The 13,209-nt window shown below is 46.5% G+C and overlaps 1 protein-coding gene across 2 annotated transcripts in view; it reads right to left on the reverse strand.

Annotated features, from left to right (window-relative positions):
• The window catches only part of LOC144722078 (phospholipid-transporting ATPase ID-like), a 95,742-nt gene that overhangs the window by 4,852 nt on the left and 77,681 nt on the right, over window positions 1–13,209 (reverse strand). For both annotated transcript variants that reach the window (XM_078600199.1, XM_078600200.1), the window contains 9 exons: window positions 12,958–13,146; window positions 12,030–12,145; window positions 8,852–9,016; window positions 7,102–7,213; window positions 6,033–6,138; window positions 3,674–3,824; window positions 3,104–3,287; window positions 2,376–2,599; window positions 942–1,025 (listed from right to left, as the gene is read on the reverse strand). In XM_078600199.1, coding sequence (XP_078456325.1) covers window positions 942–1,025; window positions 2,376–2,599; window positions 3,104–3,287; window positions 3,674–3,824; window positions 6,033–6,138; window positions 7,102–7,213; window positions 8,852–9,016; window positions 12,030–12,145; window positions 12,958–13,146 — 1,331 coding nt within the window. The remainder of the gene's footprint in view (window positions 1–941; window positions 1,026–2,375; window positions 2,600–3,103; window positions 3,288–3,673; window positions 3,825–6,032; window positions 6,139–7,101; window positions 7,214–8,851; window positions 9,017–12,029; window positions 12,146–12,957; window positions 13,147–13,209) is intronic.

A 13,209-nucleotide genomic window follows, 5' to 3' on the forward strand; every position in this document is an offset into this window, starting at 1 on the left:
CTTAACAAAAAAATAGCTCTTACTGTACAAATTTGATTTTGAATGAATAGTCCAGCCTAGCTACATAGACAGGTTCAGAATTTAGGTAAAGAGGCAACCAATCACCAGTGCAACGAATATAAGTAGAGTCTACAGTTTTGTGTAGGATAGAACCATGAATGCATTGAGGAGATCATTTCAACGTGCTCTTTTATAACAATCAGACTCTAACATGAATTACTCATTGCGCTGCGCTAAAATGTCTAAAGCACATTTGGGATATTATGGCGGTGTGGAGGAAGAAGAAAAAAACACCGACGCAAACTCAACATAATAATGGCCTGCAGTGCTGTTGAAGCTGTTCCTAATTCCGTGCTGTTTTGATTAAGTGTTACAGTTCCTCCAGCATGTTGGCTTCTTTCATTATCCCTACAGGAATACTACTGCTTACATTTTTTTGTCTTGACTACAGCACCTCTGTTGTTGCAATAATAAAGTATTGGTATTCAATTTTATTTTCACTCTACATATTTTTTTCCCATGAAACATCTGTCAAGAGTTTAAAAAAATTCAATAGAGTTAAAGGCTTGTGATTTGCCAAACCTTCCTTGAGTTATGTGCATGGAACAATATCGCACTCAAACGGTCAGTGCTGGCAAGAGCAGGTTCAGTGTGAACCAAGAAGGCTGTCTCCTCTCTGGTGAAGACCAATCAGTTTCAATTACAATGCATATATGTTTTTGTTTGCTTGTTCACCACAAGTATGTGTGGTTAATGCAGACATGATTCCTTGCAAAAGTTAGTTTGGTGTTTTAACATCTTAACACCTGTCTTATTGCCATAAAGGGTAAAACCTATTTCTATACTTTGATACTGCAAAATAAGTTCTACATACACACAACTTGATGAGAGGGAGTACAGCTAGCCTCACTGTGGCTACGGTGCATCTGACACATGCTTACCTGATCGAACACCCCCATCGCCAACACTGGCAAGGATGTGTAAACAATGTTGAAAAGCGTAATGAACCACTGGTCATACACCGTCTGAAAAGATAGAACGACATAAGATAGGGGGGGGGGGACGTTGAGCATTATTGAACACAATAAAATGGAGGTAAGGCGGGAAAAGAAAAAAACATTGTTTGGATGCGAGATTGGAAATTGGAGAGTAAAATAGTAGAAGCACCATGAAAGGAAGGCGAGAGGATGTGGAAAGACGCATCAACATTAAAAGGGGAAGAGTTTTCCGGAAATGAGGAATTATAATAACGATTGTAAAATAGAAAAAGTATTATGGTAGTGTTCGGGCAAGCTGAGAAAGCAGATTGAAGGAAGGGATTGAAAGTGTAAACCAGCTGTGTTCACTTCTTGCAAATGTGTTTGTTTGCCAGTTCGTATAGCGCTTAAAGCACACCCTTGTGAAAATTCCAAAACAGTCTCAAGGCCAACACATACCTAAAAACACAGCATTCCACTCGCATGCAATAACATGCATGTTTCTCTACAAGCAATGGAATCACGGCTTACCTGGGAATGCTTTATGTAACTCAAGAATGCAGGTTTCAATCATGTGTTCATGGTTGGTTTTAAATAGTTTTTTAAATACATTGGTCCGAAACGGTTTGAATTTTTATGATAAGAATCAATCTTATGTTTATAATTTAATCAATTCTTGTTATGTGCATTAATTGCGTGAAGAAACATGGATGAAGGCTTTAAACCTCACCGCTTATATTATAACGCGCTAGGTCAACCGTAGGCAAGACAAATCATTCGAGTTTAACAGGCGATTTAATTACTAACATTCAATTGCGTCTTCTGACTTTCATGTTTCCTTTGGGTGGAATGTGTTTTGGTGAGAGTGAAATTTCTTCCTGACAACCTAACACTACTTTGGGTATGCAGATAAAATAATGTCAGTGCAACGCAGCACACTTGGGCTATTAATGAGTACCAATTTAGTTTCGATTTAAAGCTTTCGTGACTGCAGGGATTCATCTTCTTGGTTCTTTCGGTAAAGTCACGTAGAAGGGAAATAATAAAATAATAAAAATAAAACATAATAAAATAATTCTCACGACGTTTCGGCCACAACGCAAGCAGCCATCCTCAGGTGAAGAGCAGGTCTGTCGGGGAGACAGTGTTGCTAGTTGGCCTGCGGGGTTTATTCTGCCTGGTGCACTTGTTTGATTCGCTTTCCCATTTCCTTGAAGCTATGGATGGTCACAGTTGAAGCACTAAGCTGTATGCATAATTGGGATGCAGGAAAATGCATTCCTAATGCAGGACCCTCCTGAAATAATGAGTTTCGATTCTACGTGGCTTTCCTGGATCAATAAGTTATTATTAAATGCACCTGTGTAGGCAAGCCAGCGACCCGTGATGCTTTCTCACCTGGGCGGAGAAGCCGCAGAAGAATCCGAACCAGAAGTGAACGAGCGTGAAGGCGAAGTTCTTGTAGAAGAAGTAGCACAGGAACTTGCACATGCGCAGGTAGGACCAGCGGCCGTGCACGAGCAGCAGGCGCTGCAGGAAGCGGAACTGAGCGAAGGAGTAGTCGCTGGACAGGACGGCCTGCATGCCCTCCTGCCCGCTGATGCCCACGCCGATGTGAGCCGCTGCAATGACAACGCGGGGGGGGGGGGGGGGGGCACAGCACGGTGAGTTATCGCCGGCGGCTGGTTCGCTCCACGGGACCTTGCTGCATGGTCAGCGAGGGTCACTAACCAGGGCAACCAGCCGAGTGCTGTGGGACACGGATAATACCCACCGCTCCGGCAATTGTAATCCGAGCTTATTTTCAATCACGATACAATTATGATTCAGTCTCCCATCATTCAAACCAATCTGGTATTTTCTGATTCTGAACTAAAGTTACATTATGCCCCTACTCACAAGCATGCATTGTAACACAGGAGGAATCACATATGGGCATGTGGCCTTCGGCAATAAACTCTTGACTTGTTGCACAACATATTTTGCCATTAAGTGCACAGAGCTACCCGGCCCTCTCATACATTCTCCTCTGCCAGCCCACGAGCTCGCCTACCTACCGCCTTGCTCACCCGCCCACCTGCTCGCCCGCGCACACTCGGTCGCTGGCTCGCCGGCGGCACACTCACTCTTGATCATGCTGACATCGTTGGCTCCGTCCCCGATGGCGAGCGTCACGGCCTTGCGGTACGTCTTCACCAGCTCCACCACCTGCGCCTTTTGAAGCGGCGTCACACGGCAGCAGATCACCGCCTTGCACATGCAGGCCACCTCCAGGAACTCCATCTCCATGTCGGCCTCCAGGGCATGCGCCTGCGGTGGAAGCCACGCACACCCGCCCACGTGTCACGGGCAAATCGGAATGCGGGAGAGGTCTGGGGTGCACCTACCTCTTCACCAACCATCGATGCTTTTCACCAATGCGTGGTGTCCACAGAGCACATGGGACACACGTTTGTGACAGGAAAATTAAGAATAGCCCACAGTGCGGACTGCTAGCACCATTCTCAATACCGTGGACCACATGGTAACACCACTGCCCTCTTACATCATTCACCGGCAGCGTTTCAGACATTCAACAGGCTAATCCTGAAGCTGCCCAATGGCTCGCTCACCAACCTCGGCATGGACATAAAAACTTTCTGGTCAACTCCCTGCTATACGAACACCACCCAGCGGCATGCTGCACCCATCCGTACCAGGCTGTGCCCATTGATGATGATGGCGTACTCCCCCTCCACAGTCGTCTCGATGGATGGGCAGGCCTTGGAAGGATCCTTCACCGACGAATAGAGGAAGCCATTTGCAGCCGAGCCCTTGCTCAGTCCAAGCATCTTGGCCTTTGCGCGTCTGTCGCAGACAACGCAGGAAGACGCGGGCAATGCACGCGTCTCATCCTCAACAACAACGTACAATAGCTCGGCCACCTGCATGTTGTCCAATTGGGCCGTGGACATTCGAATGTATCAACTTTACAATTATTGAACGGATTTATCAAAAACGACATTTTATCTCAAGATGTTGGACAACAGTGCGCAGATGTATGGAAGCTAACGAGGATAACCGAGGAGGTAATTTCAAGTATTATACACGTCACAAAAACATAGACGATATTAAGAGTACCATTAGCAATGGCATTTCACAAAATTGCAGGTCAGGGTCGGCATTTAAATGATGGTCCTAAATTAAATGCAGCACTCTGATTCGAGCGTTCGCCTTGATTGAACGATGCCCCTCATCCTCCCCTCCAGGATCAATACAATGAGTCCCCTTTCATGGAAGGCCAATGCTAGTTTTATAATTGATGAGACTAGCCATCCTCGTCAAGGGAATGAGGAATTTCCACCAATGGATCATGGTCACCAAAGGCTATGAATTCCCCATTGCTTGCTAGAGTTGGGATAATGCAGTGTTTTATTAAATAAAGCATGTGCACTATAATTAGGATGAATGTATTCCCATACAATGTAGTCTTATATAATGTAGTGTCAACATTCAAATGTAGCACTCGAAGCTGATGTTTTAATAAACTTTCCATCTGAATTAAATTAAATTAAGACAGCAAAGGAACACTTTTGGCAGCCATGGAAAAAGTTATCTGTTAACACTGGCAGGAGCAAATTATTAAGTGACATAGGGCATCATTCATGTTGGTAGAGATGCAGCTTCCATCAATACTCAGGGTTAAAACAACCAAACCACCACAAATTGTTCCACTGAGAGGAAAATTTTCCAAAAAACACGATAAGAAAAAATATATATTATTAAAATGATCAAAAGCTAAAGAGCAAGTCTCTTCTGCTGCTATGCGCTTGGTACAGAGAAGTATGGCTTTCGGATAAACAACATCTCTCTTATGCAAGAGCAGCGCAAACATCAAGATGTGTCGTCACTGCGAATGACATTTCCACGTGATCACGGCACAGCATCCGCGGCTGCATGCCTTGTATACCTCACGAAATGCTCTCGTGGAAAATAAAATAAAAATACTCAACCAGCTGCAAATGCTTTACTCACTGCCAAACCTAACACATGGATTGAGATCAATAGATGAGACGAAACAAAGCTGGGGCGTTATTTAATACGAAGCGGCAAAGTTATCCCGATGGTTTGAATTTCAACAAGATGTTAAAGGTGCTCCACAGCCCGGGATGATCTGGGACTTCATTCCCCGTTGTACCGCGCGTGGCAATGCAGACTCGTCGGTAGAATGAATAGCAAGTGAAAAAGTGAGCCTCTCAAAACAAAGTGGATTGCCACGTGCCAGTTGATGGTCGATTCAGCATTTTGTCCCTCCAGAGGTTGGTATTGGATGAGTGGACCTCGCCAAAAGGAATGTGAAATTTCGACCACTAGTTTAGGACCTTCAGTAGTAGATTAACCACCAGCTCATTCTTCATCATGAAGATCACCAGCCCTGACTATTTCACCGCATGATGGTCTCCTCAAAGCCATCGCTTTTGCTCGCGATCCTGCGACCTAATGATCCACCTGCACACGAGCGGATTCCATCGCTCCATCTCCACAGTGGCCATTAGCTGGTGTCCACAGACATGACACTTCACTACCAATTAAACTGGAAGACAAAAAAAACCCGAGTTGCTGATTGAAACCGGTGATTTATATTTGCAGGGAAGCACTACCTAATGCCAGTAGCTGTCTTTTTCGTAATACAGGGACTCCTCTACTTACAAACGAGTTAGGTTCCAGAGGTTCGTAACTCAATTTGTTCTTAATTTCAACTACTCCTGTCGATTCCAAACATGTTGTACAGCATGTACACTAAACACGGGGAATGGCTTTGAAAGTTGTACAATCTCCTGCAGCTGTAGATGCCACTGGTTCTTCACGTTCTGCAGATGGAGATGCCACCACCGCCATCTATTGCGCGGCGGTCGAACTTACGACTCTCGGTCCGAGCAGGCAACTGGACATCGGGACAGGTTGGTTCGTATCTCTGAAAGTTCGCACGTAGAGGAGTCCCTGTACAGTGGAAGTGGATGAGCATTGCAGGGTGAATGAAGCCCATTATGATAGAGGCAGACGACGCGTGCTCACCCCAGCTCCTCGCGAACCTCCTGGACCGTGTGCCCCGACACCACAAACACCTCGTTCATGTCGTCTGTTAGCATGTTGCACGAGTAGCCGATATTCACCGCCGTTTCTGCAACAACACAAGTGCCAACAGCTCACACGGTTATTTCCAAATACTTTCCCACCTCCAGGAGACAAAAATAAATGGTTATGACTGTAGTCGTCACCGTGAATGTGGTACATGTATGTGCAATAACGTTTCAACTGCAGATGAACCGTGTGAATATTTTCCATGCATGTTTGGGTACGATCTGCAGGTCACATTTGGTGCGGAACAGTGTAGCTACTTCCACCTCTTCCATGAAGTCTGCCCAGAGTGGAAGAGATAAAAACTCCGTGGAGGGGATTTACAGATCTCTCTCCACCGGAAGCCCTCCGCCGTCAGTGGCGTAAGCAAGGCATTGTATGTACAACTGCATATATACAAGCAATTTGCTGTTAGTGGAAGAGTCCAACGACACTGCACCAAGGCACCGCAATTTACGGAATAGTTTTGTCAGACACGGCAGTCTACGCGTGTGCATCAAGACAAATGAAGGCCTGATTGGGCAGCCCCTAGCTGCCGTCCGCAAGAGTGATTAAACGCCCTTCCCACATCGCCTGATGGAAATTAACAATGATCGCCTAATAAATTGAGCAGAATGTGTCTGGTGGAAATAAATTTGCTTCAAACCTTTGCACTTAGTCAATTCCATTCAGATTATGAATTTGGCCATGGGTATGTTTAGCACGCATTTATTGGATTAAATAAAGCAAAGCACTGTAAGCAAACTCTACATCAGAATTAAGTGAACATTTTTGCGCACAATGCTTGTAAGAGTTAATGGTAGAAAGCCGCACGTGTGGATGCTGTTAATGCGTGCACACAGCGTGCGCAGTGTACACGCGCCACACCTTTCAAAATGTGTGTATAAATTCCATCATGTGCCTGCCATGTATGTGTCCGGCTGACACTGTGGACACCCTTGCGAATGAGACGCTCCACCTCGGGCGAAATCTCGAGGTGAAGTAGTTTAAAATGTTAAATGAAAACCTTGTTTGTCGCCCGTGAGAACCCAGATCTTGATGTTAGCCAGCGCCAGCTTCGCAATGGTCTCCGGCACACCCTCCTGCAGCTTGTCCTCGATCGCGGTGGCTCCCAGCAACTGTCCGCATTCAGAACACCGACACGCACCCACGGGCACGCAGACGCACGGCCAGGTGAAACACGACAGCGGGCATCATTCGCCGCGAGGCCACGGCGATGTTGTCACCGCGGCGCTTGTACCAGGCGAGGTGAACTTTGAGGTCAAGTAAAGTGTTGGAAGGCTCGCTGGTGGGGAGGTTGCAGGACAGACCCAGATGTTATGGGTTAACCGAGATGATTGGCTGAAACCAAAACAATCCAACCACCTCGCGGTAACATTGCGGAGCGTGGTGATGTTAAATCAATTTCAATCAACCCATGCAGGTGAAAATGCGGGATTAAAATGTGCGTTCTTGCCAGTGAGCACAGAACAGCTGATTCAAACTCATCTGAGACGCATTTTTTTAAAGTTGAACACGCTCGGTGTCACACAACTCATGCGGTCAATGTCAGAAACTCCTGCCAAGTTAGAATGCAGTAAAACACCAGAGCCGTGAGACAATACTGCGGCAAGAAAAGAGGAACAGGCCCTTGGAGAAATCTGGGGAATTGCCACTGCAGTTATAAATTCTGCAGTGTCACTATACTTACGTTTCTGAGTCGATCAATTCACTCTAGGAATACATACAAAAACAGCTAATGTATCATATCTGCTTTACTCTAAAAAAAAGATAAATGAGAAGTCCAAATTTTTTTTTTTCTACTTATTGTTATTGTCCTTGTTCAATGGGTAAAACACACGATAATAAAGCAACAGTGACCACAAGAAAATAAACATAAACTCTACAGATTCTCCCGTCAGACATATCTGGCTTCCCTGAAAGAGACACTGTACTATCCAACATTGGCTCTGGCAGGATACCTAATGATAATGGATAATGGTCGGCAATAGCCAATGTGATATTAGTGGCTATCTCATACCAGTTTGGCTGATCAGTGCAATATAATCCCACTGGTCTATCAACCCCATAAACACATTTCTGGAAACTCTTAATTAATTAAGCTGTATGACGAATGGGCACGGCTTGTACATGGCCGTGGACACAATGGCGAGGCATTATTCAGAATTTTTGGCTTATGTGTATAATTTCAGATAAAGCCACAATGACCGGGTACCAAGAATATGAATGCCAGAAAAGAGCTCTGGGTCGCACCAATCAATCTCTGTTGTTGGTTATGAACCAGAGCTGGCAACTGAATGTTTCTGTGAAAGAGATGTTCTATTCTAAACATAACTACCATTGACTGTTCACTACAAATTACTGTAGTGTTCATTTTACTGATGTTGAATTAACGAAATATAGGCTAAATGGACTCAAACCAGGGCTTTCATGCAAAACCCCGAAAATCGTGAGATCAATGGTCTACCCAACATGGTTCTCTTACATCACAAAACGCAAGCTAAAGAGGGCGTTATATCAAGTGACACCGACGCCACCGGCCAGCGGTGGACCGGCAAAGGGCTGCAAAATAATACGCTTTGTATACGAATGTAACCGGTGGCATTGTAATTTCCCCTTAGTTTAAAACTTAAAAGGTCTTTGCACAGAGGTGAGAATCTCACCCATCCATGTCCCCTCCCCAACCCTCCCACCCCCCCCCCCCCCCGTGTAAAGGGCACGGTGCGAGGAAGCGGCCGGTGCCAGGCACTGCGCACCATCATGTTTTGCTCGATCTCGTCGTAGACGGCGGCGAGCAGCTCCTCGCGGCCCTGCAAGGACGTGTTTGCCTCGTGGTGCCGCTCCTGCCACTCCTCGAAGGAGGCCTCGTCCAGGTCGCGGTACGCCAGGCACAGCGTGCGCAGGCCCTCGCCCGCAAACGCCTGCGGGGAGCGCGGCACGGGGAGACGGGACGTTAAACGCGAAAAGCGGAACGGTTAAACGGTTCGGTCCTCCTCCGTCTATCGTGCGCTCTGGCCTCTCGCGCGCCCCGAGTACACGAGGGGAAAGGCCGTGATGATTTATTGCATTTTGTACGTTATAAAGGGACCCTGCGAATAACATTTTTTGAAATAATATAATGATACCGCAGCAGATCGGTCAATGTGTGTGTGTGGCAGCAGTCGTTACCACATTACGTAGGGGAGCTCAGCCCCCACTACATCATCAACCCCACCCCAAGCGTAACTCTGGGACTGCCAAATAGAGGGCGGCATTGGGTTGCACAGGGAGGTCTTTAGGCCGCATGTTTAACAACTAGGACAGATATGAAGCCCATTTAATGTACACTGGTGATCACGGAGGCTATGTGCGGCAACACTGGGGAATTGTCGAGGGGGGATCCTAAGCCACGCAGAGGAGGCTTTAAGGTTTCGTAACGATTGCTCAACTCAATGTGTAAGGCTCGTTCCATCCGAGCTCGGTGCATGAGTGAAGAGTTAATGAGACGCAAAAATCTCTTGGCGAGACATCCCTGAAGAACGGAGATGGAAATGACGGCGGTGGGGACGAGCGGCAGCAAGGCGTTGCGCTGCAGGGGAATATCGCTAAAAATAAAACGTGCGTTGTTGGGTGTCGCACACGTACAACGCTCAACGCACAAGCAGGCCGCCTGGCTCAAAGCGAAGATGAAATTCAGTTGTTTGATAAACATAAGAACCAAAGAGTATGGATCACTGTATAATTAAGGTTGCTGCACTCTCTGCCACGTTAATTCAGCCACAGTGACACGAAGATGTATCTGCACACAGACTGGTACACCGTTGTAATGATGCTCATCGCCGTCCTAATTTGTCTGCTTGCCAATGCGTTCCATTACATGTTCCTACATATTAAAGGTGTAAGAAGCTTGTAATTCAAGTGCATGCCCATGTTATAGCAAAAATTCAATTAACTTTTACGTTCTACTTTCTGACTGTATTCTCTGGATCTTATAATCAGGAGAATATGCTAAGTACCATCCTGTAGGAGTTGGGGCGACGGCAAGGATTGGCCAAGTGCAAACATTACACGAGAGGAAGGCATCAAACGTAACACAGAGAGAGGTGAGCAAGGGTAACGGGTCCTCCCGGAAACATGGGCACACAAATTCCACGAATGCATACCCATAAGATGCGAAGGAGTCCCTGAGATTCAACTGCTTTAAGTTGACAGCAAAACATGACTGGATGATGATGATGATGACGAGCAAAGAAGTGGGGGGGGAGGCGTGGGTTACGCCACAGGGGGCAGCCTGGGACGGAGGGAAAGGGAAGCCCCCTCAACGTGGCCGCCTCACGCTGCAGAGACGTCGCCCCACGTCAAAGCAGGCGACGTAGGGTGCGCGATTTGGTCGTGTAACCGATGGCTCGGGTGTGGAGGACTTGCCGCCTTCAGGGCAGGGGGCGGCAGCGGGCGGGCGGGGGGGGGGGCAACGGAAGGGAAGATATAACGTGAACTGGCCCGGCTCCGTAGCGTCGGAAAGAGGAGAGTAACAGACGGAATCCAAACACGGGCACACGCTTTTGTGCCGTAAATAACACGAGTGGCCAGTAGGGGGGGTAAGACCCCTTAGCAGTGGTGTGAGACCTGTGGGAGAGTGAGGGGAGGGAGACAGGAGAGGAAAGGATGATAGGAGGCATGTTTGGAGGAGGAGTAGGAGATTTGTGTTTTAGGCTTAAATGTAATACAACCGGCTATGAAGTGTAGACAGTGCATGTGTGTGTATTTTTGTTTTGATTAGAAATGGATACGCTTAGGTTATACAGAATACCAATACCATGTAAATTGCCGGCAATTCTGTATACTTTGGGTTTTGACTCCCTCGACTGCATATATTTTTGTTTGATGCACTTATTTGAGTAACACATAATTGTAGATAACACGACTGCATAGGTTTTCGCAACTTAAAGATCTATATCCGTGTTTGACAGAAATGTGCAATGGCTCGAGGTGAGGCCGAATGAGCTGCTGCTACTGCTGCACTCCGTTGAAATCCCGAAGTTGGTCGTGATTCACAGTGTGCCCTACGGTTTGGTCAAATGCATTGACGGTTGGTGAGACAAATAAACCTGTTAACAGTTTTAAGACAACAAATCCACTGGTGACATGTCCCTGAAAAATGTTAACATTTTAGCTAGTGGCAGTGCATCTTTTGGAACCTCCATTAAAATAACACGTTGGTATATGTAACTGGCTGCATGTAACATGCCAAGCGGAAGTCAGCAACAAAAACCCTGGATCCACTTAAACGGCATTTTATTTGCAAGGTCTCATGGTAATTGGTTGCCATTTATTTTAATTTGCATTTCGAGAAAATATTAAACAAACCGTGGCATGTATTTAAGCGGTAAGGGTCGCCCACATTGCGAAATTGCCAAAAAGCCCTCTGTGACAGACTCACTACGGAGTTAGTGACCGCACCCCAAGCACAAAGCGTTATTACAGGATGGCCTAGAAAACAACGGGGAAACTACCGACACAATAAAATGATGCAGAGCAGCAATTCCTAACATGTGGGCATGTGTACCCCTGTGGGGGACACTGTGACATCTATGAGGAAGGGGAACACACATAATGGTAGTGGTCACATGGCAGTATGGTCATGTGGTGGTCACTAAACAGTGCTGCATTCATGTGTGCACTAGCAATTATAATTTTATATATATTTATAATAAAATAACACATTCAAATAAAGGCCCTGTTAACAGTTTTTTTTCTGGACTGGTTTGAACTTTTGAGTTGTACTCATGAGACCCAGAAGTTCGAATCTGGTGCAGAGTTTTATTTGCAAAGGCAAATGTTGCTCGGGACGGACTAATAACACATCCGTATTTCTAGATGTTTCGAGACACAGCCCCGGTGTCCTTGCTTGACTATGCAATGGCCATCTGCGTGCAGACATGGTGGGAAACTCACACTCAGGTGGTCTGCGGTGATGTTCACGAGCTGCTGGTTACAGGGGTGAAGCCTCTCAAATATCACCGAGTCGGCGCCTTTGCAGTACAGCTTCAGCCGACCTTCAGCATTCCGCACTACCAACAAAAACACGCACACACACACACGCGCGCGTTCGGTCCTGTTATAAAACGTCCGCTAAAAATAATGTGATACTGCGTTCGCGCTGGCGCACAAGTAACAAAAACTCACATTCGTCAATGTCGCTGCCCTCAGACAGCACACAATGGCCCGTTTTCATATGAGATCATTTTTATACATTTTTCTTCCAATTTAGGGCACTTGTTTTTTTTTGCAGCATTTCAGCAAAGCTATATCATGAGACCTTTTTGCTAGTATCAAAGTATGAAAAATAAGAATAGGCTTTACCCTTTCTGGCAATAAAACCGGTGTTAAGATGTTCAAACACCAAATAAAAACCTTTTGCAAGAAATCAAGTCTGCATTAACCACACGTACTTGTGGTGAACATGCAAAGAAACTCTGAGAAGATATGCATTGTCTTTGAAACTGATTGGCCTACACCAGAGGAATCAAGTCTCCAGCAGAATCAAGACAATGCATATATTATCAGAGCAGACTTGATTCCTTGCAAAAGGTTTCTATATGATGTTTGAACATGTTAACACCGGTTTTATTGCCAGAAAGGGGAAAACCTATTTTTTTTTCATACTTTTATATGAAAAGAGAACAGTTTTTTCCCCGTCACCATAACACAGCATTATTTAGAACAATAACAACAAACGTCTCCGCAGGAGTGAGGGGCGAGCACTCGCTGAAAAACCCAAACGTTTAGAAAGAACCAAAGCGGAATTGTACCACCTCCCAGAATTCACTGCGCTCACAGCGACGGCCATCAGACGTGGGGGCAGGGGGGACAAGCGACTGACCGATGACGGACATGCGCTTGCGAAAGTTGTTGAAGTCAAGGATGGCGAGCAGCTGGTAGGTGCGTGGTTCTCCCAGCTCGTGCAGCGTGATGGTCTCGGGCGTGCGCGAGCGGAAAACAAAGCCAAAGTTGCGTGCGGCCGTCACCAAGGCACCCTCGTCGGGGGACTGGGCCTGGTAAGCCAGCTCCCCTGGGGGGCCACGGGGGTGGTGGAGGCAGTGGGGGGCGGAGGGGGGGAACAAGAATTTACGTG

Source organism: Lampetra planeri, chromosome 13, assembly GCF_965212315.1.
Source record: "Lampetra planeri chromosome 13, kcLamPlan1.2.h2, whole genome shotgun sequence".
NCBI classification, from domain to species: domain Eukaryota; kingdom Metazoa; phylum Chordata; class Hyperoartia; order Petromyzontiformes; family Petromyzontidae; genus Lampetra; species Lampetra planeri.